We start from the raw sequence: 21,090 nt of genomic DNA, 5'->3' as shown, positions 1-21,090 counted from the left end.
TTAAGTCGCAGGTTTCCTTGATTGTTTCTCTGTTGGTATTATTTATGTTTTAAACTGTTTTTGTTTTTTTGTTTTTTTGTCCTGAGTGAAGAGATTTTGCTTCTGGAAAAACAAGATCTCCCACCGGTTCTGACATCCTCTACCCTCCTATAATCCTGATGCCTTGTAGGAGGGTCTGTGTTCTTGTGTCTCATGGAGTTTAAAGTAGCAAAAGGCATTAAAAAAAAAAAGCAGAACCTCCAGCTTCTGACATCAGGAGCTCTGCTGCTGTTCTGGGAGCGACGTGGCTGAGATAAGAAGTTCTCTTGCTGCTGTTACTCATCGGATACTGTGTGCACACACTAATCATAGCCTGCTTGCAGGGTTACCGAATGTATGCAATATAATAAAAACAGGAGATATTTTGCGCCGCTGCATCCAAAAATAACATCCATTTTTCTCAATCAGGTCAGGTTTTTGTTCTAATTTGATTTAGAGAAATCTGATCTTCTGACTACAACTGATCACATTTTTGTGATCTTATCAGTTCATTTCTGTTAATATTTCTCATCCAAAAAAAGGTTTTAATTAAAAGTTACAAACTTGGATTTCTGTAAATTGAACAATAAACACTTATAAAGGTAAAAACATGTAGATTGAACATTAGGTCTTCATTGTGTAAAATTCTCTGTCTCTTCTCTGTCCTCCTGCTCGTCACTCATTGATCCAGAGTCTCAGGAAACCGATCCAGATGTGAGAACAGGTCATGAATTTTGATGCTCATGTTGCTCCATAGTTCAGAAAGTTGACCTGATTGAGTAAAACCAGTGTGATTTTTGGACTCATCTCATCAATATGACCCTAAAACAGTTGAGAAAAACTAAGACAATTTTTTTTGTCTGTTGATCAGTGTTGTCTTCCATTTGTCTTAGGTGGGGTCACGGGGTCAACAGGTCCAGGAGGGAACCTGCAGCGTGTTGCAGAAATCAAATTCCACTTGAGTTTAACCATTAAGTACCTTTGTCTTTTGCAGATCCTCCTATTCCATTTTTATTTCTGTCTTACACAATATTAAACTTCTTGATATATTCTTTTATTGTAGAGAAAAATCTGACGGGAATCTCTGGTTTCCTGTTGACTGTAACAAATCTTCTAATGTATTGAATTCTTCTTTGTGGCCTTTGTGTCAAAATTCAGGTCATTATAGGAGATACTCTGAGACATTTTACTAAATGCCAAAAATATCAACCTCGTCTCGGTGCTGATGGAAAGATCACAGGCGTGTCCCTGGATGGCACTTTCAAATATCAGAGCAAGTTAAAAAACAAACACACACACACACAGAATGTGAAATAAGGCTTTTCACTTACAAATAAAGGCCCTTTTAGAATGGAGTTGTATGGTTGACAGTAATAATAACTTCTCTGTGATGTGGCTGTCAGAGTGCTCTGCTCTGTCCATTGCGTTGTAATCGGCCGTTCGCCCAGCCAGCAGGCTCGGAGTCGCTTCACCTTGGCTTCCGCCTCCCACAAAGAAGCGGATAGAGAGTAAAAACAATCAGGAAACAGGTGAAATGTGTTGTGGGAAGCCACAGCCAGAGCCTCCATCCGCGGTATGCGTGGAGATGATACACGCCGTGCTGGAAGAAAAGCCGAACATTGGACGGTCTCCTTCCCTGAGTCAGCTAGTGTTCCTCACCATAAACTTCTAATCCCCCCACCCGCCCGCTTACGTCGCCCACTTGGCTGCTCATGACATTCCCCCCCCTTCCATCCCTGCCTCCTCTCCATGGAAACGCCTCGGAGTACCACTGAGTGATTCCCCCTTGTCCATTTTTCCCCCATTACGGTGGAACGCAGCCAGAACAATCTCACCTAGGCCACCCAGCTGCCACCCCTCTCCCTCTTAAACGCTTTTAGGATTCCGAATCGTCCATTTCCCATCGTTATACTTCCATTTCATTAAGCAGCACAATAGCAGCCTTGCGGTGCATTTATTATTTTCGCCTTGATGACTCCTCTCGTGGAGAAAACTTTGTGCAGGTTGAACTGCGAGTAGCAACACATTGCGCGCAACTTGTGACCACAGCCTGTTGCTTTAATGCAGTGGTTCACAAAGTGTGGAGCGCGCCCAATAGGGGGCCGCGGTGCCATTGCCGGGGGGCCGCGGGAAGCGGTATGGATGAATGAAAAATAAAAAAATAAATCAGTTACACAAAAGAGTTTCACTGTAAAATGGTTTGTAGTTTTTGTTGCAAACTGAGGTGTGAAATGAACATCAGTGGAGTTTGAAAACAAAATATGTGTATCGGTTTATGTCTGGTTGAATGATGTGTGTGCCCAGTTGATTTTTTAGATTTTTTTTTCTTTTTTGGGGGGGATTTTCTTGTAGTCCATAGTGGGGCCCAGAAAGTCTTTGGGAAACACTGCTTTAATGAGTTTCTCATGCGGTTCCCCATCAGCTCTGATGTAACTTCCTTCTCCTTCCTGTGCTCTGTTGCAGACTTTGGAGGCGGTGCTGAACTTCAGGTACTCTGGCGGAGCAGGCAAAGTGGAGGGCTACTACCGGGAGCTGTCTCTGGGCATCCACGTGGACGTGGAGCCGTCTGTGTTTTTCACCAGAGTTAGCACCCTTCCTGCAACCAGGTAACACAAACACATGAACCATGTTGTCTTTTATGCTATATGACTGAAGCGCAGGTAATCAGGGGAAGGCTCTCTGATTGCCTGTGAAAGAAGAATGTAAATGGCACCGATGTGTTACCCGACTCCATTAGCATGAACTTGGGATTTTTGTTTCTGGCATAATTCTGGCAGGCATTTACTTATCAGAAGGAGTAGAGCTAATTTGAGGCAGCGTTAACATATTGCTATTTCCAGAAATGTTTTAATTCTATTCAGTTTGCAAAAAAAAATGTAAAAATCACTTCAGTTCAAAACTAAATTTGCTTAATGGAAATACGCCAATTTTGAAAAAGTTCATGTTTTTTCATAAAGAGATTTTGCTCTAGGATGAGTTGAGGGTTTGGCCATATCAAAATAGATGTATTTCACAAAACGGCAGTGAAAATACCCTTTCTCTCATCACACAAATCATGGGATCAACATGACTTGACGAAGAAGACAACAGGAAGTGGTAGGAGGGTGATGGTTTGTTTTTGTTTGCTTTGCTGCAATGTACAGCTGGCTCCACCAGAGTTCCCACAGCATCACACAGTTCATTAAAAGTTGTGTATCATTCAAAAGTGTAGAATCTGTAGCTTTTTTGTAAAATCTCCGCCTACAATTTCCCCAAAACCCTGCATGCATCTCAAATATGAGGTTGGTTGCTCCAACACCTGAATAAAACACCAACTTCTCCTCTGATAGATGATGAATTTTAGCGCCATGACTACATTATGAATAAATCTCATTTAACTGTTTGCGTCCGTCACTGTCATGATTTTTAATGAGTTGTCGCCTGAATAAGCTTATTCGTGTGATTTTAATTTGGTTTAATTTTTAATGGAAACACCACAATTCCAAAATGTTATTTTCTTTAACATTAGTGGAATATTGACAAAGACTTACTTACATGCGTAATGGAGACACAGACTCACGGCTTCGTGGCATTTTTTGTTTCCACATGAAGACACCAAAAATGTAAATTGCAATTAATCTTTAATGTTTTACAAGAGGAACTTATTTCTGGGTTTACAGACTCTTAATCCAAGTGAATGTCAAACTCACTTCACTTCATTGGTGTTCCAGCTTCTAGGCTCTTGAACCTTGGTGCTTCTTTGTATATTTCTCAACATCATAAATAAGTTTCTTCCACATGAGCATGACTGTATGGATAAGGTGGTTGACACTTGGACATAATTGAGAGTCTTAGGATGGCTGTGTTCTATCTATTAGCATCTATCCTGTTTCAGAAACGCTACATCTAAAATGATCTCAGACTTATCTGTTTTTGAAACAACGTCAGATTGTTTTTATATTGTCAGTGCTGTATTCTTGTTCTGATTAGTAAGAAGGAATGTCAAAAGAATAAGTCCCAAAAAGCATACCTCACGCTACAAACTATAAAATGGCCTTAAAGCATCCAATGTTTACCCTCTGCAGCTGTAGAGATCCTATCAGTTCACACTTGTATTTTTCCTGGATTTACTCATCTTCTAAACCCTCTGACCTTTATGAAAAACCTCCAAGCAAAAGAGACGGATCACGGGCGAGTAACGGCCTCTTGAGGTGAGCCATTAGGCAAAATAATATCTGAAGTTTGAGTCATCCGTCTTGGCTCGGTGCTAATAGTTATGCCGCTCAGCCTGCTGTACCGTCACCCCTGTCATTGCGTCTCCCTCACCTCCTCTGCTCGCCTGGCATTTTCTGCCTACTACTTTGACACACAGTATCTGCTGGCGCTCAGCCACGGCTCAAAACATTTCAGACGTGTTGAAAGTAAAGGCTTCGGGGAGATTTGGGCAGACTACCTGCAGATTTCCAAAACTCTTCCCGAGTCGAACAAACTTTGTGTTTTCTCGGCACTAGAGTGACTCGCTGGGCTTTACAGACCCACAGCAAGAGGTCCTTGACATGCACTGACCTGTATGAGGACAAACTTCTCAAAAGATTTGTGGCAGTAAACAACATTTCAGAATGTACTTGGCTTTGAGACAGACTTCTTTCTCTGGCGTAGCTGCAGAAAGCACTGGAGAGCCAACTGTAGGGACAAGGATCTGTAAAGTAAATGGGATTTTAACTGCATCACCTTGCAAGGTTATGTTTAGTGCTTAGATGTTTTCACATTACAGCCCAAAGCTTCACCAAAATTCATTGGGATTTTGTGTGATAAACTATCCTGGCTGTTGCCTTCGTATCCAATTTCACTTGAATTTGTGTTGGAAAATGGCACCCATGTAACTGTTTGCAATAGTTGGGCTTTGGATGATATAATCCTTATTAGTAGGGACGCACAATATTATTGGCATGGTATCAATATCGGCCGATATTAGCTGTAAAATGTGATATTGGACAATAGCCATTCCCTCAAAAGAACTCACCGATATAAAAGGCGTTGTTTTGAATGACAAGTCAATGATAATGATGGCTGTAGCACAGCGTCATGACATCACATGATGTTGACCTAATCTGATCACGGCGGGAGATCAGGACCAATTGCAAGTGTTGGAAACTAGTAGAACACATATGTCAGAGTCAAGGCCCGCGGGCCACATCCGGCCCGCGAGAAGATTTTCTACGGCCCCTGGGATGATCTTGATTTATTATTAGAACCGGCCCGCAGACCGCAGCAAGCCGGCACCCCGTCTGAAAAATGCGATGCACGCACCCGTTCGATCCTCTGGCGCGCCGCACTTCGCCGATCCCTCGCATCGCACGTTCAATCCTCACAACGCGCACGCACGCACCCGCTCCCTTGATCCTCTGGCGCACCCATTCGATCCTCCTCACAACGCCGCCCCGTCCGCAGGAAATTTACGTGAAGCTTGGGCGGTCCGCTGCACTAGACTATATGCGTCATTTAAAAAAATTTCAATGAACATTCGATCAGTCCGGCCCTCGGCTTGTAGCTAAATTTTTTATTTGGCCCTCCGTCCATTTGACTTTGACACCCCTGTAGTAGAAGAACTACTATTTGCAATCACTGCTCTGCATCAGTGATGTGAGGAGGAACAACAACAAAGTTCTGCAACACTTTGAACCTCATTAACCATCTCAAGAACCTCCATTACAACCATTACAATGAGTTTATGGTGCCCAAAGGGGGGAGTGAGAGCGAATAACTGCAGAGTACTTATTTATGTACATCTATATGGACAGAAGGTATCTTTTATGATGGTAGGCTAAGTAGGTGAGCAGGGTTGGCAACTATACGTTTTGGCTTCAGCCTATTCCTTTTTTGGTAATGTGTGAGTTTATTATTATGGTTTTCATTTCCTATGTTTGATGTTGATAATTTACAAAAAAAAGTGAACTGAACTCAACTGAGAAAAAAAAACCTCACCAATGGTCCATTCTACAAGCCTTGGATAAATATCGGTATCGGTTATCGGCCAAATGAGTTGCAGTATATCACCACATCGGATATCGACCAAAAAACCCAATGTCCTGCATCCCTACTTATTATAGATTGCTAGTTGACTTGGCCACAGTTCCTTTCATGCTAATCCCAATTTGTGATGTTGTTACAGCCAGAAAACAATGAGAACATTTGCAAGAAAGTCTTTTTTTTTTTTTTTTTTTTCCAGTTTGACTAACTATTTGTGCATAGCTGAGTAGTAATGGTCTCTCCTATTTCCCCCTGTTTAATTCCAGCTGAAAGCAGTGCGTTTCAAATGTTGCCCCAGTATCGGCCTCGAGATGAAAATCCAAGATTAAATGTTGCTATCAAAGTGCAACACCACAAACAGATTTACTGTGCAGGTTGTTATTAATCCAGATTGTGCCCTTTGCTTGAAAGCCCCATCGTCTTGTTTATTTAGCGATAACTCAAAACTTTTGCTCTGTAACTTTTCTACTAATAGTTACTTTGGTTTATTTCAGTTCAACAGCGCCTTTGCTTTGGGTGAGCAGGCTGTCCTTGTGGTTTTTTTGGGTTTTTTTTTTGTTTTACGTATTCCCGCCTCCCCTCAGCCGGCCGGCCGGCCTGTGTATGACGGAAACATCTGAACGAAAAAAAAATGTATGTGCATCAGCTGCAAAGGCAAAATCCAGTCTTAATCTTTTCCCCCTGCATCCCCGCAATCTGTTTTTGCAATTACAGAGCGCTTTATGCATCCGGCTCTAAACCAATTACAGAGGCATTTGCAGCACTGAACACAGGTGCCGGCGTAAAAACATCGAACGTGAATTGCAGCAGCAACATTTTATATGCAACGATCTCGGTGCTTCTTCAGTTTTTATATCGCTCGGCTGATCATTGAATGCTACACTGAGTACTACAGAATTAAGGGATGAAGGGATAAACGACCAGTTTAATTCGCATCAGTGGCTTTCAAGTTGGAACTGTTCCAGGTTTTAAGTAGAAAAGATGACATCGGGTTTCTCTAGTAAATGTTTCATTTTTTCTGCTTCAGTGTTTTATTGTTGACCAACAAATTCAGCTGAGTGGGTGTAGGTAAGTAAAATTCCCTAACCACCTACATAATTTCATATTTATTACATGTATAATGTATACATATAACAACTAAACCTGTATTTAATAGTTAACCCATCAATATAGTATCTATTCTATTTTCATTGTCCAACTTAATATTCCACAGTTTCACTGAGTCACAAGGTTTTTTGAATTTGCATATTTTTAACTGTGGTTTCCCTCCATAATTTTTAAAATTTGCTCCCTAGTCTCAAGCAACTTTTGAATTGTTTCCGTTAGTTCATATATGGTTTTGTTTGATGGTAGTTTCACTTTGTCAATGAATTTTGATCATTTAGATTTTACAAATAGTGTGTTGGTGCTTTTTGAGTAGCAGACATTATGTAGCTATACGTTACAGAATGTTGTCTATCATTTCCTTTGTTTTAGTTTTAGATCAATGTTTACAGTTTGCTTAGCCTTACGGCTCCATCGTTGACGTTACACAAAGATGCATAATGATCCGTCCAGCTTTGGCTTCGGAGGATAAAAATGTCCCCGTCATTGGCAGTACCCTAAATCCTCTGCTGCTGATTAAGCCTAAAGCATTTTGTGCGTCGGGAATACATTGATGTGTTATTGTGCCGTGGTCGGGTTGCAAAATCAGCACTTATCGACCATGTTTTGCAGAATTGATTGAGGCTTGGGCCTGGGACTCATCGACACGGCTATTTTTAGAAACTTAAGAGGTGCGTCAGATATTGATGGCCCTTTAACAATGGCATCCTGAAGCTAATGTCCACCCAGTTCTGACAGCACAGTCTGATTGATTTCCATCGATTTACTGTGCAGGCCCAGAGCACAATCAGAATTGTGTTCGATTAGCTATTGAATATATTAGCTATTGAATGATAGATTATACCTAAACGGGACATAGTGTCTAATATTCAGAGCTTCATTGTACTGATATATCATTGACGGATGATTTGCTATTGCACTGAACGATCATAAGATCTGCTTCAATATGTGTTCTGCTGAAAACGCTGGGGACAATTTGGCTCCTTCTCCGCCTCTCTCCGTTATCAGAAAGTAATGTAAAAGTTCAGGCCATAATGGAGACAAATAATGTGAAGCGCTATTGGCGGTTTTGAATTATTTAGTTAGCTTAGATCTCTGCTTCGCTTTGTAGCCAGATAGAATACTTATCAAAATGATTCAGTGCCATAATTCGGTTAATACCGACTCGAACGGCGCAGTGAGCTTTCATCTCTGGCCTCCCTGTTGCAGCTCTGAACTTCACTCCCTTTCAGCCTAATTTAACCTTATTAAGGCCTTTTTAATTTAACACCCTTATCAAAAAAGTGCAGTCCGCAATGCCCAGGTCCAGTTTGTCTGTCTGCTCCTTCAGTTTATCTCGGGAACTCGACGCATGAGTAATGATGCCCTGTTTCCTAACTTTGCGCTCTGATTGATTGCCTCCACTAAACTGCCCAGACAACAAATTAGCAGCTCGCCCCGTTCTCGCCCGTTAATCAGGCCTTTCGACAAAGTCAACAAGACGGCTCAGAAAACGCGTGCAGCCCTTTAATAATATGCTCTTTTAATTGCTGAAGCAGTTTATTAGAGGTTTGTGGTTTGTGCATGCTAAAACCACCATCCACCCCGAGGTTTAGGAGCTTGTTAGGAAAGAGATCAACGGACGAAGGAAACATTTGATTTCACTCCACCTTTCCCCAGCTGCTGCTTTTTAGTTTCCTGATCACTTTAATATTGACACTGGAGCTTATTTTTGACTTGCTTTGGGCCAGTTAACAGCGTTGAAATATGTTGTAAATACGGGTGCAGCGATTGCAGTTTTCTGGCCAATTACCGATCTTCTAAAAAGCTTAACCTGCTGATTCCGATTTTGGCCAATATCAATTTTTTTAGTTTGAAATGATGCTTACTATAGCAATAAAGTTGTTAACTTGACAGTGACATCACTGTTGTTAATTGTAAACGTGGAGACATAACTTGGAGGGCCGATTTGTCTGTCAAACCTTTCTGACCAGAGAGCAAAAGAGAGCAGTGGTTGATTCTTAGACCTTTGCCAAGCTAGATAAGATTGGCTTCATATGTAAAAATCTGCCGATCACCGATTTCCCAAAGTTAAGGAAATTGGCACCGATAAATTGGCTGGCCGATAAATCATTGCACGCCTAGTTTTGACGGTTTATAAAACTGTTTTAAAACCATCAATAATTATTTTTTGTCAAAAAAAATTATTTAAATACCTTAATAAAGGTCATGGTTTAAAGTCCTTTCATGAAGTACAAAATAAAATGCCAAACAACTAGAGTTAACTTAGATCTGCAGTGTGGTCCACATGGTGCTTTTTTCTCCCTTTTGGCTGTTTGCTATAAATGCATGACTCAAAGTTATTCATTTGGACCAAACCTTAGCTTTAATATGAGTAAACGTATCTTAGTACCTTTATTTGTATTTAGATATGGTTGTCTTCTTTACTGTTTGTACCAGTGGCGCTCCCCACGATTACTGTCCAATCGACTGTTCCCACCCGAAGAGAAGCCCCCTCCCCCTTTGAACCATTTTCAGTTATTACAAACCATAAAAACCTTGATTGAAGACATATATGTAAAACCAAATAGATACAAACATTATTACTAATTTTAAAAAATCAATGCACAGTTACTACTTGGACGTTCACTTTGGTGTGCCATCCTAAAATTTCCACTGGCCCCATCTGACCACTCCTATTAGCAAACCTATACAGCGAACTGGGCTGAACCCTAACAGCAGACATAAGGAAGACCATGGATCAATCAATCAACCAACAAACCAACATTTTAGCAACAAAGCAGTTGTTACCATTTTAATTATGGCGCCATAATTAAAATCATCAATATGCATCCAATATGTTGGTCAATATTCCAGTTATTATGGGTCAAATGTATTGAAATCAGAATAATAAAGGACAGTTGTAGCTTACAAGACTATAAGTTTAATAATCTGTTGGTCATGCTATTTTAGCAGCACTCACAATTTAGTTTTTTTTCCTTCTCTGTGAAAAAAAGAACAATTTGATCATATTAAAGATTTTTTTTTTAGATTTCATAACTTTAGTGACCTTGGGCAAAGTAAGTAGGGAGAAAAAATGCAGCAAAGCTTCCAAGGTCATTAATTGAACTGTGGAGGACGGCATTGAGGACCGTTACTCTCTATATGTAGCTTCTCCTCTGTAACGCTACATCACAGGTTGCCCCACATTATGGTAGTGATTTTTATTTTTTCATTTTTTTTTTTTTTTTTGCATTTTATATGATTAAAACATCATTACCTTTACAGTATAAAATGATAAAGGTTTTAAAATGTCTTGTTGGCTGCATTATTTTTGCAGAATCATCACAGCGTGTGATATTTAGTGTGCGTGTTAGCATAAAGGTGTTTACCATTTAACATAGGAAGGGAGAAAAAATGCAGTGCTGTCTCTGCAGTGTAGCTTTTTAGCTCTCTTCCTTTTCCCAACACTGAGGGGTGAGAGCAAACATCTCTCCGAAAAGTTCCCGCTGTGAGCGGCCAATGGTGAGGAAGGTCTAACTAATGAGAAAAAGCCTCAAACGTTCGTTGAAATCGAGAACTTCAGACGGAGCCTGAGCCGTGGGCAAAGACTAAAGCAGCCGACCATTATTGGGAGAAAGGCACAGAGAGGCTGATTTGAAAAACTGTCTATGATCAACTCCACTGTTGATCAAAGATATCGTATTTGATATTGTTGATATTGTATTTATCAGACAATATAGCTCTTGGACTACACAGCTGGTCAGAACCCTTCACAGGCAGCAAACGGAACATGTAGGGAACAAATATAAAACCCTACTTTAACTTTGACGTTCTCACACTTAAGTTCTGTGTGTAGAGCGAAATGGGTTGCCCATGTTGCCGATCACAAACTGAGTGATGGCAATAGCCTACTTTGTTTTGCTAATTCACTTATTGAGGTGGTCAAATGTCAGCTTTCCTGTTCCAAGCTGACATCAGTGAAACAGAGAAATGAGACTCTGCAGCACTATTCTTAAAATATGTGTTGGACATTTTCTGTTAACAGTTTTCAGAGTGCAATCCTCTCTTTACTCCCCTCACATCCAACAATTAGGAAACGATGTTCTGTTGTTTTAACTATAAGCTTTATTAAAAAGGATATTTTTAAGCAGAGTGTGAAAATTAGATGAGGTGTCTGCTTCACAAATTAAACTGGTTCCTGGTGAGAGAAACCTGGTAACTAAAAGATCTGGCTTTATATGTGAGAAGCTGAATCTTATAGGTTTTTGTGGATTTAACAAGGAGCTAATGAAGGGAGGCTAACATAGAAGAAATAAGATTTATCGTTTTCATTTTCATCAAAACTCCTGCTGCAGCGTTTGGGATCAGCTGAAGGTTTTAAACTGCATTTTGTGAACTTCCTGATGGGAAATAGCACTGTGTCTTAACATCTTGAACATAACATCCTGGTTGTTTCTATTCGTTTAGATTTTCCCTACAAAAGATTTCAGATTTTTCTTTCAAAATTCTGACAGTTTTCAAAGATTTCTGACAACCCCCGCAAAAAAATTAATAATAATAAAAAAAAAAAAAGACTTTAATCTTCAGATATTAAAGTCAGAATTATTTGACAGAAGTCAGAATTCTTTTTTTTTTTTTTTTTAAATGGCCCTAATTCTCCTCCATGAAAGAATTACAGTAGTCCTGACTTCAATTAACAAATGAGTAGTTTTCCAGCATCACTCCTGGACAAGATGTCTCTGATTTTAACAATCTTCTGGAAAGAGCCTGCTGACAGCAGAGCTGTTCTGAGTGTCTCAACCAACTATAAATTGGGGCAATAACAATAAATGGTGATAACACTGCGCCACACTCCCATTTCCTACATAAATAAGTTTGATAGGCCAGCATAAATACTTCCCAGTCAGTTAAATTGAGGCTATAATTCCCCTTGACAATTATTTTTATGAACTTTAATGGACTTTAAATCTACAGCATCTGCAAATAAATTAAGAAAGTCTGTACTTTCAGTTTTATTTAAGATTTATTAAACAAATAAGCACAACTGAACAAGTTCAGAAGTATAAAATAACTTCCTTCCAAAATCCTTGCTTTTTTAAAGATCTTTTTCAGGATGAGTTGTTCCTCTTCGACCAGCCAACGCTTAGACAGTTAAAATTTTCTCAACCTCACCGTCTCTTTTACTTCTTGTTATGGACTGTACGCGCAACACAGCGTACACCCAACAGGGACATGAGCATAGTCTACCTACACACAGCCAAAAAGGAGGACAAAAGCAACTTTAATTCTCACCACAAATCCCGACAAATTCGGTTTGTCTCCAAGACCTAATGTTCATGACTTTTCTAAATGAAGCTGATGGGACTTTATCTCAAGATGGCTTCAGTTTTCTTCCCTTAGTTCCAACATTTCTGAGGTGACTCTTGTCTAATGTGAACTGTTGTAGCACCAGCTGCTGTTTTTGCAACATTGAAAATCTTTGCCATGTTACACATTATTCACTCTTTATCTGGGCTTATGAATTTAGTGTGTGTTCAAAAAGTCTCAGAAGAAATCCCAGCCCAGATCATGGAACGCTTTTCATTGTTCATCATAAAACCCCAACCCAGACTTTATTCCTGTGAAGCAGCACTTAATTCTGTTACCTGGTTCTGTTTCTAGTCACGCTGGCCTTTCATCCACCTACTTTGGGGGCTAAAATTAACTCTTTGAACACTCAACATGTTGATCTGAATCACAAATTGCTCCTCTTGTGATCTACATGAGAAAAGCAGGCGCGGGATGATGCGCAGATGACCTGCTCCACATAGGTCTTCAGATTTAATGAAAGCACGGCCACCTTTGATGTTCTGACAAGCACTGAGAGTACTTTACACTACATCTTCTCTTGATCTCACCGACCCGCTGTGTGCCTCGCTGCTGTTTGTTTTTAGCAAAGTAATTAGAACCAGACGCATAAACACAGTCCAAGGACAGGCCAGTCATGTTTTTTCTTTTGTTGGTCCTTGAATTCGATGTGTCTTATCGGCTGTTTTGGCTGAAGTGTTCCTGTCTGTGTCCGCAGCACCCGGCAGTGCCACCTTCTGCTCGACATCTTCAACCCGACGGAACACGAGCTCACAGTCAGCGCCAAGAACAGCGAGGACCTGGTGCTGCATCCCAGCGAGTGTCAGAGGTGAGCTACAAGTCTACGTGGAAACCTGCAAACCTGTTACTAAATGTCTCCAGAGGTCATCAAAGGTCAACCAGCCACTCCACATCTGCAAAATCAAAAAAAAAATCACTTAAATCAATCGTGTTACATTTGCGAGTGTCAGAGGTGAGCTACAAGTTTATGTGAAAACCTGCAACAACGCCCCCTACTGTCAAAGACCTGTTTTTACTTCTCAAAACTGTACAAACATGAAGTTATCTACAGATAAGGTCAGAATTCTAAGCCTTCCAGATGAAACTGTACAAAGCTCTTAATATTAACACAGAAATGAGCATAATAAAAACTGTTCATACTTATAGCACTTCCAAAAGATATACTCCATACTGCTTGATCAATGTATTATATTGATAAGTTGAATTGTAATAAGAAACTGATGCCGAATCAGTTTTCCACAAAGTAAACTGAATCGGCATCACACGTTTGTGCTGCTTTTGTACAGCTAAAACTGTCGTTTGGTGCCGTTCTCATTTTAAATATATTAAGAAATGTTTTCAGAGAAAATCAAAGGTCAACCAGCCAGTGCACATTTGCAAAATCAAACAAAATATTGCTTCAATCAATTGTGCTACATGTGTGCAGTAAAATTTTTTCTTTGCGTCGCTAACATTTTATAACTTTCCTACAATAACAGCTTAAGTTATTTTTTTGGCAAAAAGGATTTAGGCCACTATTTTAGGTAGAAGATGATTTTAAACATATTATTAATCGTTTCCTGAGGTCATCAGAGGTCGGCCACCCATTCCACATTTACGAAATCAAATGAAATATGGTGTCAGTTAACTGTGCTAAACTTGCAGTTGCACATTTGGCACCAAATTTGTTTGATGTTGTAATTGTTGACTGGTTGACCCTTTGATGACTTCTGAAGGCTTCTGGAAACGTATTAATATCGTTAAAGTTATAGGAGCACAAACCAAAATTGGGGTTGTCATTGGTGATCAGTTGTTATCAATAAATCAAATTTGCAAAGATTTAATGTTTTGAAAATCAAGATTTCTGTTTTTTTTTTTTTTTTTCACCAATGCACTACTTGGGCTTCCGTAGTTTTTCCGTAGAGTAAAGGAACTGACCCGTCCATGCTGTGTGGCACTGTGGAATTAGCTATGTGTGTTCATACACCCAACATCACAACATTTTCATACCAAGCAACATAATTGTTCAACAAACACGTTAGGAAATACAGAAACTGAATAGATTGAAAAATGTAAGTCAAAAAGATTATAAAGATATGTACGCATCACCAGGAGAGACTAAAAGAAACTTTTCTGCTCTCCAAGTAAACAACAAAACCTTTCCAAGAGAGAGAGATAAAAAAGTGGATTTTCCATGATGTGTCCTCCTTAAGAAAAGAATGGGAGGAAAAAAAAGTCAATTGAAATCAAATCTGGTTTTAAAAATTCAGAAATTTTATTTTGAAGCCATAGCAACCAGCTCTAGAATCCAGCCTGACAGAGTTCAAGGTTTGGTGATGTGCTCCATAAATAATTAGATTTCAATGCGGATACAGTAGACAACATGAATCTGAAGTACCTACACTGCTTCCATATTCGATAAGTCAATCATGATAAAATCAAAGCTCTGATTAACACTCAGCTCTGTCCATTAACACAAACATTAGTTCTGCATTAGTTGTCCAGCTGCAGCCTCTAAATATCAAACTGCAGCTTGTCAGATATCAAATCTTAAATTACTTCCATCAGGATGTTTGGTGGAAAACACAATGATATTTGAAAATGTAAAATGTGACCGCAGCTCTTTCTCCTTAAAACAAGCGACTCCCTGGACCAGCCACTTTATTAGGTACACCTGTTCGACTGCATGTTGGCAAGGCAACAAAGAGTAGCATTTGTAGGCTCTCAATCCCTCCAGAGTTTAGAAAATAGTTACTTTTTCCTGTTGCGGTTTAACTTTGTCCACTCATCATTACTTGGCTGAAGATACTTGTTACTTCCCAAATTAAACTTCCACACAGATGATTGCTTTTTGACCGCCAGTATTTCTGAGAACCTTCCTGGAATCCATTTAGACTGTGGACTGCCCTCATGCTGTCTATCTAATCCGCCCTCTTCACTTTCAATATCTTCATTCCAGAACTATTTGGTCTCTTTCTCCGTACTGATCCGGACATCCTAATAAGTGGTGATTGATTGAAGATGTAATGGAATGTCTTCCGGCTGTCAGGCAGAGTTGATGATGGTTCAAGAACCTCCTTATTGCAGATCTTTAACTGTGACGCCACTTTCTTCCAGGAAAGAGGATTCAAGTGTTTTTTTGGGGGGGTTTTTCTTTTCTGGCAGTTCACTCTAAAATCTCGCTTTTTGATATCAAAATTGTTTTGATACAAATCAATTTTTCAGCTTTACCAGAAACAGAACAGCACCACCCACCATTTTTCACTCTGTATCATATGTGTCAAGCTATTTCATACAGCTTGAACTCCCTTTGTTGAAAACCTTCATTAAATATGAAGGTTCATCCATTGGTTTTGATTCAGTTTCTTTCATAGTTTCATTTTTATTTATTTATATATATATTTTTTTTATAAATTGTGTGGAGATTAGGGATGCATGTGGATTTTTGGTCAATATCCGGAAACTCATTTGGCTGATAACTGATAGCAATACTGATATTTTTTCCCACTTACTGAAACTATATGTCTTTCTCTTCTGTTGAGTTAAAATACTGCAGTACCTTTGTGAGTTTAACCTGCTACCAAATACAAATGGTAAAAAGGAGGCTGAAAATGACGTAACACTTTCAACATGCATTATGTTTAATATCAAAATTATTCATGACATCTGCTCTCTAAGACAATGACAACACTCGAGCAGTGCACATTTGACATTGTGCTTTGCTTTAGGCATCATCATCACTGTTCACCCTTTTATATGGGTGAATTAGTTTTGACGGAATGCTCGATGCTCGATGTCTGATATTAAACTTTACAGCTAATGACGGCCGATACGATACAATGCCGATAATATCGTACATCCCTAGTGGAGATAGAATCATAGCTACATTGCCTTACTAAATTAATGACATTTTGTCACATTATATCCACGAATTTTAAAATACATACATAAACATAAAAGCATCAATCTACATGACAGCTTTACGTCAAAGTTTTGTATGTAAATTTTGAAGCATCGTATTAGAAATCGCTGATTAAAATGGTAAAATTTGGAAAAGCAGATTTGATTTAGCAAAAAAGTTTCATGCGTTTTTGGCGAACATAGGAGGCTTCCCTATCCATTCGTTGTTTTGTGCACGAAACCTGAAAAACATTTCCAAACCTCCAGCGTGGTAGGGAGGGCTGTCGGCTCTGGGTTGGCTGGAGAAAGGCGCTCCAGGCTGGGATGGGAGTGGTGCAGCCAGCGGTCGCATTAGCCGGATATTTTCCATTAGCTGTTGCCTGTTTTTTTATTTTTTTTTATTTTGTTTTTTAAACGCTGATGGGAAAACCTGAAGACCATCAGTCATTTTGACAGAACACATTTCACAGATTTGACTACTAGCTACAGACCCGCAGACATTTTCAACTTTACACACAGAATACATCGCTTTGGTAACCAAATCCATCAATAATGATAATAATAAATATCCCATTTGAGCATCATCTCTGACCTGAACTCTGAAATACATGCGTCTCGCTCTCTGGAGCTGACAGCGCGTTGAAGAGTTATGGACTGTTTGATAATGGACAGGAGTCTTTGGAGCGCATCCTCTCTCACTCAGAGACTCTTGCTGACTTCTGATCACTTCAGTTTGAGAGAAGTTCCCTCATTTCAGGCTCCAGAGTTTGGATACAGCCTCAAGTTTCATATTGGCTTCAGCCTCAATACGAAGCCTGACACATTGTCATTACACACAGACGGGTTCACAATTTACGTCCATGCTTATAATTTAAGTGTTTAATTTCAGTGTAGATTTTGTCACTGAGGAGAAAAAAAATGATGTATTCATGTGCTTGATGTGTGATGAGGCGTTGTGGATTATCTGTTAAAAATTTAAATGTGATTATTTTTATTTTAAAGGGGGAGTGTTGTATAAAATCAACTTTTTTGAACTTTATGTCATGGCATTAAGTTATTCCCTCATCGAAAACATACCTGGAGTTTTGTCTTCATGCTTGTCTGAGAAATCCTTCAATCTCCATGGCAACCATTCAGTTTTGCAAAACGCCAGGTTGCCCTTACAAATAAATCCCATGAAAATCACACGTGAAAACGTGATTTTTTTGTAAGGGTGGAGCTAGCTCCTCCTCCAAACTTCTGCCTCACAACTTCTCCACTCAGCTCCTTCAGACTAGCCAGCAGCAATTAGCAAACAGCTGGTAGAACTGAGCATGTGGTGAGCTGATTATAGGAGCCACTGGTCAGAGCAACGCTGGTAAAAATGTTGTTAAAGGATTAAAAGAGGAGCCATGTTGTAATGACTTTCTGAAGGCGGAGTTTCAGAAAGAGCAGGAGGTTTTAAAAAGACAGAGACCCAAATCCAAGGCATTAAATTTCAAAGTACATTTTTTAAGTCATATCTGATATATATGGCATTTTTTTATAACAATTGAAGGTGACAGTTACTTTATTTTGCTATAAAATGGCACTAAATACTGCCCCTTTAAAAAATGACGTGTAAAAATAGATGATGACGTTTCTGAGTTTTGTTGTATTGTGACAAAGGGAAACCCCACCACATCCTCTGGACTGGACACTCTCATCTTCCGGTGTGTTCGTGTCTTAGATGTTATGCTGCAGAAGGCTGAGTTCAAAAATGGCTCCTTTAAATTCCACCTGACTTCAACAATCTGACACGGCCAAAGCTTGTCTTTCAGTCAATCGGGCCTTTAAAGAGACAGACTCACAAAACACCTGAATGTAGGAACGTAAATGATCAACAAAACAAATGCGATCCTGTGAATGTCATGGTGGTGGTTCTGTTCGACTCTGATGCCAGGTTGTAAAAGCTCCAACAGCATTTCGCCGCTCCGCATTGAGAAGTGTCGGGTTCCTGTAAAACAACTTCATTAGCTTGTTTTTCACTCTTATTGGAGCTTTTCTGGGATGGCAACATTGCGAATGGATGCTTGTTTGGAAATATTCTAATCTTTGTAATTTTTAGTAGTTAATCAGCCATTAGCCCCTCCTATTTCTTTTGCCAGACGTGCCTGCATCATCTCAGTCTTTTATTGTTTCTGTAATCCCTCTTACCCTTCCCTCTCGCTCAACTTATCATCGCACTGGAAATGGCAAATTATGATTCCAGTCAGCACTGTGTCTGCGATGGATCGTTGGCCATGAGCGGAGGTGCACCGGTGGTGACTCACAGGCGTTTCTCCACGGGGCGGGCGGGTATTATTTGAGGGGAATTAGGGGGTGGAAAGGCATCTTTTCAGACGGAGCCAAGCAGCTCATCACTCAGCTCTCCTAAAATAACCTTTTCCTGAGCAGAAATTAGTCGCTGAGATCAACAAGCTTGCCAGCGATTCATTACAGTCATCGTCTAAAACGGGTCGCGTTAATAAGTCTCTCGTACAAATTGTATGCAAAACTGTTCTTTATTTCATTCTGCGCAGCAGTTTTACGAGTTTATTAGGGATCGCCTACCAAGCTGTAATTCTGCTGCAGGTAATTTAAAAGCTTGTCATATAAATTCCCATAAGCTGCATGTGCCAAATTATGATGCCTTGAAAATGTAACCGACAGAATGTGGGGAAGACGTAATACTGATAGACACTTCCCACATCCACCGAGGTCTTTGATTTATTTCATTTCCCTTTGGAATCAATAAAGTAGTTTTGAATTTTATTTTAGGCCTGAATAGCTTTGCTGATAGGCTAAGCTAGTTGTGCTAATAATGTAGCATAATTCAAACCAAACAATAGTCATTCCAGGGTTCCAATCAGATCGATTTTGAAGTAAAAACGAATCCCTGGTGGGCAAAGAGAAGCAGTTTGTTGCCCATCTTTGTTGTTTGCGGATGTCACATGTGCGTCAGGCTTACGGGCGTACCAGAAACACGGGAAAACATAGGTTCTGCTTGGAACTGTTCTATAAAATAGAAAAAAAAGAATTGTTGCAGCGTTAGCGCAGTTTCATGTGATTAATTAGTTTTTTTTAAAGACCTAACTGTATTCTGAAGAGGTGTGGGCTTGTATCAAAACACTAGCATCATTACAATTATGCTTTTAATTGTTTTAAAAGTATGAATTATTCATACAGACATCAATAACATTAACTTTTAAAGTTATTGTTAACTGTAACATGCTTTTTTTTTCATTTTATAACATGAATCTGCAATCTTTTTTTTGGTGAAAATATCTATTGGTCTTATTACCAACAGGAAAATAAACTTGTAAAAAACTCACAACAAAAGGAGGTAACAGGTGCAAAGAATGTGCATAGAGTGAATATTACGCAAATGTCTCCATCAAGCTAAGCACAGGTTGCCAAATACCATGGAATATACTTACTATTACAGTGTTGAGTTGGTGAGACATTGGTGATGTTTGTAAAGTCAACAAGTCAACTCGAGTCTTTATTTTGTGGCTTCAGTGCGACTCAATTCTACGTCTCCTTAAACTCCTTTCACTATCTGTGATAATAAATGATTTTCTGATATAATGAAGCTGTAATTGTAGAATTATTGGATTTTACCATCCTGGATTCACTTCTCATTGATTGGATGATAAAGTGTTGGGAATTCTATGCATTCCATCTAACCTTCTTTAGTGTGTAAATTTAGATTGTCTTCTCAGTATTTATTACCAAATGAACCGAACCAGGTAGTTAGTAGATGTCTGCCAAAGACAATCACAGTTATACTGGGTTTTTTTTTTCTGCTGTTTTTTTTTTTTAAACACTATTTCCTACGGGGTTTCAGAACAGATTTTGATTCTAAAGTCTCCCGCTGCGTTTCCATTTACCACCCACCGTTCTCCCTGTGAAACAAGTCGAACTACTTTACTCAAGTACCATCGAAAGCTGAAGTAAATATGAGTGCAGCATATGTTTTGCACCTCTGTCCTGGTTCTTTTAGATTTGTGATCAAAAGTGAGTAACATCATTTATGGGAACTAATCTAGTCGTGTGTTTTGTCGTCAGCCGAACAGGTTGTTTTTCTGCTTTTTAAAATAATTTTTAAGAGATATTTGGCTTAATGTAGTTCATGTATTTAAGCCGAAACGCAACAATAAGTGACCAGAGAACATTTTATATTAAACCAAAAGGTCCAGCTAATTTAAGTCACAACAGCCATGTTCCTATCCAATCCAGGTGCTTAGAGAACATGTTAGTTAGTCCACTTATAACACAGCTCCAATTCATCGTTGTCTAGATACAATATTTTGAAGTGCTTTGTGTTTTAGCACATTACTTCCCGTGAACTTCATGCTTTGCTCTTGTGACCTTTGCTAAGACAAAGCAAAGTTCAGTCAGAACTAGCACTTCTTTGTTTCATTTTGTATATAATACTGGTGTTCTTCTTGATAGAAAACTGATTTTATCATTAGCAAAAGGATTCCTGGAAAAGTGAAGGTTAAATAAGAAAAAAAAAAAAAACATAAAATCAGATTCCAAGAACCATGTCGCTCCAGTTAGTAAAACATTGTCTCAAATGTCAAATTGAATCCAATCTTCACTTTCAATTAGTGTTTTCTGCTTTGCAAGCACACTGAGAAGGTGGAAAAGAACAACTCTTTTTGTATGTTTGTATATGTTGGGATCATTTATCATTCTATTGTTTTCTCTTAGTTGGGTTCTGGTCAG

General features: G+C 39.3%; 1 protein-coding gene across 3 annotated transcripts in view; it reads left to right on the top strand.

Moving 5' to 3' along the window:
- The window catches only part of trappc9 (trafficking protein particle complex subunit 9), a 212,131-nt gene that overhangs the window by 103,405 nt on the left and 87,636 nt on the right, over window positions 1-21,090 (top strand). For all 3 annotated transcript variants that reach the window (XM_044138231.1, XM_044138229.1, XM_044138230.1), the window contains 2 exons: window positions 2,482-2,624; window positions 13,178-13,288. In XM_044138231.1, the coding sequence (XP_043994166.1) occupies window positions 2,482-2,624; window positions 13,178-13,288 (254 nt within the window). The remainder of the gene's footprint in view (window positions 1-2,481; window positions 2,625-13,177; window positions 13,289-21,090) is intronic.

Source organism: Gambusia affinis, linkage group LG14 (genome assembly GCF_019740435.1).
Source record: "Gambusia affinis linkage group LG14, SWU_Gaff_1.0, whole genome shotgun sequence".
Taxonomy (NCBI): domain Eukaryota; kingdom Metazoa; phylum Chordata; class Actinopteri; order Cyprinodontiformes; family Poeciliidae; genus Gambusia; species Gambusia affinis.
The sequence above is the reverse complement of the archived record's forward strand: the minus strand, read 5'-3'. Positions and strand labels throughout refer to the sequence as shown.